This window comes from Olea europaea, unplaced genomic scaffold (assembly GCF_002742605.1).
Source record: "Olea europaea var. sylvestris unplaced genomic scaffold, O_europaea_v1 scaffold3194, whole genome shotgun sequence".
Taxonomy (NCBI): Eukaryota; Viridiplantae; Streptophyta; class Magnoliopsida; order Lamiales; family Oleaceae; genus Olea; species Olea europaea.
The window spans coordinates 10,135-14,314 of NW_019250769.1; the positions used below are offsets into that span (position 1 = coordinate 10,135).

Genomic DNA, 4,180 nt, shown 5'->3' on the forward strand with positions numbered 1-4,180 from the left:
AGATTCATTCTTCGGGTGAGCTTGCTTTATGTGCAGAAGTTAAGAATGAATATATCACCTTCTGAGTGCAGCAGTGGATGCGAATCAGGATGGACTATGTACTTGGATCAACATTTTAATTCTACAGTTCAATACAGCAAGACCTCTGATAAAGATTATCAAAGAAAAGGGACACACGTGAATGAGGAGGAAGATGACTACGATTTGTCTATGGTATCAGATGCATCATCAGGCCCTCCACAAGTCGATGCCTACGAAAATAGTGCTGAAAAGAACAAGAAAAGCAAGAAGAAAAACAAAATAAAAGAGCAAAAGGGAGAAGAAAAGAATTTGTATCTCGATGATACTGCTAGCTCTCCTTTGTGTAATTTTTCCCAGGCAAGTTCATTGAAAAAACAGCACAATATACTGAATCAGTTGCAGGCCCTGGGAAATTCTCATTGACATGTATTTTATTATCGAATTTCAGGACATTTTGGGACCTGCTAGCACTCACACTTCTATGGAGCATGTCCCTGGTTTCTCACAAGCCTTGCCTGCTTCACATGTTCAAGTACTAATCTTACATTTTCTTGCGTTACATTTTTCCCTTTCTTCTTAACTTTCATACATTATTTAGGTGATGTCTAATTATTTGTATTTTGAATATAGAAGCATTTTGGGTTCTTCAAATCTTCACAGAAAGAGAAAAGAGCTTCAGCAAAATCAGGTGAGTCATTTATGTAAATTTCTCTTATGACATAATTCGTCACGAGATAATGCTTTCAATCGCTTTTATCTAAGGTGGGCTGTACAGAATAAGACGGAATTAAAATCTCTTTGTAAATGCTTTGTTATTAAAATAAGAACAATGCTTGTATGCCAGAAAATGTATGATAGAGAGAATGACAGAATATGCTGGTACGACATGATATGATGAAAAAGTTGACTGTATTTTATACAGTCCAATGATAGGTTGTCATGTGGCATTATGTTTGTGAAGCATGATTGTTAAAATAAAGTAAAATCTCATTCACTGTAAATGCCTAATAATTGTTTCCTCGTCCAATGTGTTGGTGCATCTTTGCAGGCAGTTTGCTGGGAAGAACAAGACAGTAATTAAGAACTGGCAAGTTTATATTTTCGGTCTTTGCTTCAGGCTTCAGCAGGTTGCTCAAGAGGGGGAAGAGAATGCCGAAATAAAAGAAAATGGCAGAAGAATTATAAAGATCTTCTTTGTATATATCTCTTTAATGTATTTGTTTTAATTTCCTACCTGTTGTTGTTTTCCTGTCCATGCAGTAGGGAACGACCTTAGAAAATATATGTAAAAATTGAAAATAAAAAAATCAAACTCTTTTTCGTTTTTCCAATTTATTTATTTATTTTCTCCATTTTGAATAGTTGTTGCAATTGCAAGAATTGATGTGCCTGCTGTTATATTTGTGAAGCACTAAATGAGAAGAATTGTTTGGAGGTATATATGGTAGTGTAGTAGTGTTGGTTAAATATTTCAGTTGTCAGTAAATATTCTCAAATGCTTCTCCATTACCCCTGAACTTTAAAAGGTTGTTGAGATGCCACTGAACTTTCTCAAAAGTTTTCTAGTTGCTATAGGACTTTAAAATATATTTGAGTTGCCCCTCCCAATTTACAAAAATGTAATGTTATCCATTGCACTATTAGTCGTTGTTTTAAACCTTAATGGACTTGATGACACGGTAGTTGAAATGATAGATTAGATAATATTTCGATAAGTTCATCATGAACGTTAACTTTACAATGGTGATAGATAGACACACATACGGATGGAATAATATTTTGATAAGAACAGTAACAACTAAGATAACTTTCAAAATTCAATAACTGGAAAATATTTGAAAAAGTTCAATGGCAACTCGAAATTATTTTAAAGTTCAATCGCAATAGAAAACATTTGAGAATGTTTGATGGTGACAAGGATATTTGACTGTAGTATTTTGTGCACAACTTTGTAAATTTTATGGTCTCACTTCTATGTATTCCTAGCACCTTACATTACAGAAGTGTTTATTTGGAATCTAGAACATTGATATAAATTAACTCGATGGTTGATTCAATCGACGATTATAATATGAATAACTTTGAAAGGCGAAATAAAAGTTGGTTTTGTAGCTAGAATTGACAAATGGTACAAAATCATCGAGAAACTAATTAAACAAATCTCGCAATGCAATATGCACTGAACTAAGAGAGGACGATATCTATAATGAAAATTCTGAGGCACAAAATCTTTTTTCTTTTCATGGAAACATGGAAAGGGACATTAATTTACTAAAATATTTATATTTATATTATTTGTGTAATTATAGAATTTTTCCGAATATGTATTTGTCTTACCTTCTTTGCAATTTGAAGGTAGTATTTTAGGAATGACAGAAACTTGGAGAAAAGGACAACACCTTCCAGGCTTCAGCTACGGTTCCTTAGTTCTAACAATCTCACTACGTTTGGCACTCTAATAATTGAGAAGGATAGCAATCTCACTCTGTTCATAGACTCATGGAACTCACAATGTTCATAAACTCATAGTACCACTTGGCTTCTTAATGTTGTTTGCCTCTAAATAAGCAGTTGAAACCTCATTCACTGTCAGAGTTTGAGAGCGGGCGTGGTAAAGCTAAATCATGAGGAAGGTATAGTAACAAAAGGGATTATCGTTCTCAATCTCATTCCACATGAGATTTGGAGTGTTACTACTGTAACAAAAGGGGACATATTAAAAGAAATTGTCAAGAAGCATATTGAAGCGAGGAAGAGTCTAAAGATGCCCCAAATGATACGAATGTCGTGGACGATGAATTTGAGATAGGTGATATCTACTTTGTCACATGTTATGATGTCCCAGTAAGCTATTGCATTTTAGATTCGGAATATTCGTACCATAAATAGCCATAAAATGAGTGATTTAAGGATTATAAGCCATGTGACGTGCACAATGTGATGATAGCTGATAATAAGAAACTTGAAGTTCAAGGTAAGGTTATTATGAAGGTGAAAATATTTAATGGAACAACGAGGATTTTCAGAGGGGTTATGAACGTCCCGAGATTAAGGTGAAGTTTGATATTTTTGGGAGAGCTGGACACATTAGGTTATGAATATTCTAAGTACGTCATTATGATGAATGTAAAGAAAAATTCTTCCAAGATAATGAAAGTAAATAAGATTGACTATTTGTACAGACTAATATGGAAGAAAACTTGAGGTGAAGTTTTGGTGATAGAGTTGCCCCAATGTGGGGCTATGGTATTGGAATAGCACAGAGATGGGTCTTCGAATGTTACCAAAGATTGTGAAATGGCCATGACCGGTTCTTTGGCTAATAACAAGAAGAATGAATATTGAAGGTCAAATATGTAAAATTGTAGAGCCGTGTTTAATGAATCTTAGAAATCCATTCATGTCTATAAAAATTGATCAAGGAACGATGACACCTACCGGTAAACGGTTGTAAAGATAGGTGTCAAGGTGTACCATCATACGAAGGATTTGAGTCAACGTGGTGTTGTTGCAAATGACAAATAAATAGTGATACAAATAAGGGACCAATTTTGTAAATAGTTACGACATAATTGAATTGGAAAAGGAAACAAGATACATGGCTAGATAGGACTCATTTGGCAATTAAAAGCGTTGAGGAAATAATACAATTAAGAGCAAGACTTCTGTCAAAAATAGTGTAAAAAAAAAAAAAAAAAAAAAAAAAAAGAGAGAATTCTTTCCATATTAGAATTGGGATTGAAGAGAGTTGTGATTCATTAACACTTCTTTACAAATGGGTAAAATGGTAATTTTTGATAGTACATATGAATGGGATATGTGATGTCTATATGGTACAATATGATTAGGCGATAATATAAGTTTTGGATCGTGATATAATTATTCTTTTGTTTCTAAACATTACCTCAATTCCAACTTTCCTTCTACCAATCTATTATTTATTTTTTGTTCTTAAATTTCTTACAAAATTTGTTATGGATTACATATAACTCATGTACCCGATGAGGATGTCAATCAATTTTTTAGATAGTTCTAACACTCTTATCGGCGAATTTTTTTAGCTTGCGATCCTCCAAATGCAGAAAATGAATGTATTACCAAATTGACAACCATCGAGTCTAATGACAAGTTGGAAGAAGTGATATCTATAAAGAGGGGG

The 4,180-nt window shown here is 33.5% G+C and overlaps 1 protein-coding gene across 2 annotated transcripts; it reads left to right on the top strand.

Annotated features, from left to right (window-relative positions):
• The first annotated feature begins 6 nt into the window (after nucleotides 1-6).
• On the top strand, nucleotides 7-1,459 carry LOC111385525. Of its 2 annotated transcripts, none has more exons than XM_023009920.1 (4): nucleotides 7-378; nucleotides 470-553; nucleotides 652-709; nucleotides 1,070-1,459. In XM_023009920.1, the coding sequence occupies exons 1-4, from the start codon at nucleotides 46-48 to the stop codon at nucleotides 1,096-1,098; spliced, it is 504 nt and encodes a 167-aa protein (XP_022865688.1). In that variant the 5' UTR covers nucleotides 7-45; the 3' UTR covers nucleotides 1,099-1,459. The 2 variants fall into 2 exon arrangements, with proteins under 2 accessions (XP_022865688.1, XP_022865690.1); XM_023009922.1 differs by having other exon boundaries at nucleotides 655-709.
• Nucleotides 1,460-4,180: the final 2,721 nt, after the last annotated feature.

Bases quoted from the DNA above. Each gene is read 5' to 3' on its own strand.
- LOC111385525 (XM_023009920.1), top strand. From the start codon at position 46: ATGAATATATCACCTTCTGAGTGCAGCAGTGGATGCGAATCAGGATGG. The intron at 379-469 runs GCAAGTTCATTG...ATCGAATTTCAG, and splicing joins CTTTGTGTAATTTTTCCCAG to GACATTTTGGGACCTGCTAG. The intron at 554-651 runs GTACTAATCTTA...TTTTGAATATAG, and splicing joins TGCCTGCTTCACATGTTCAA to AAGCATTTTGGGTTCTTCAA.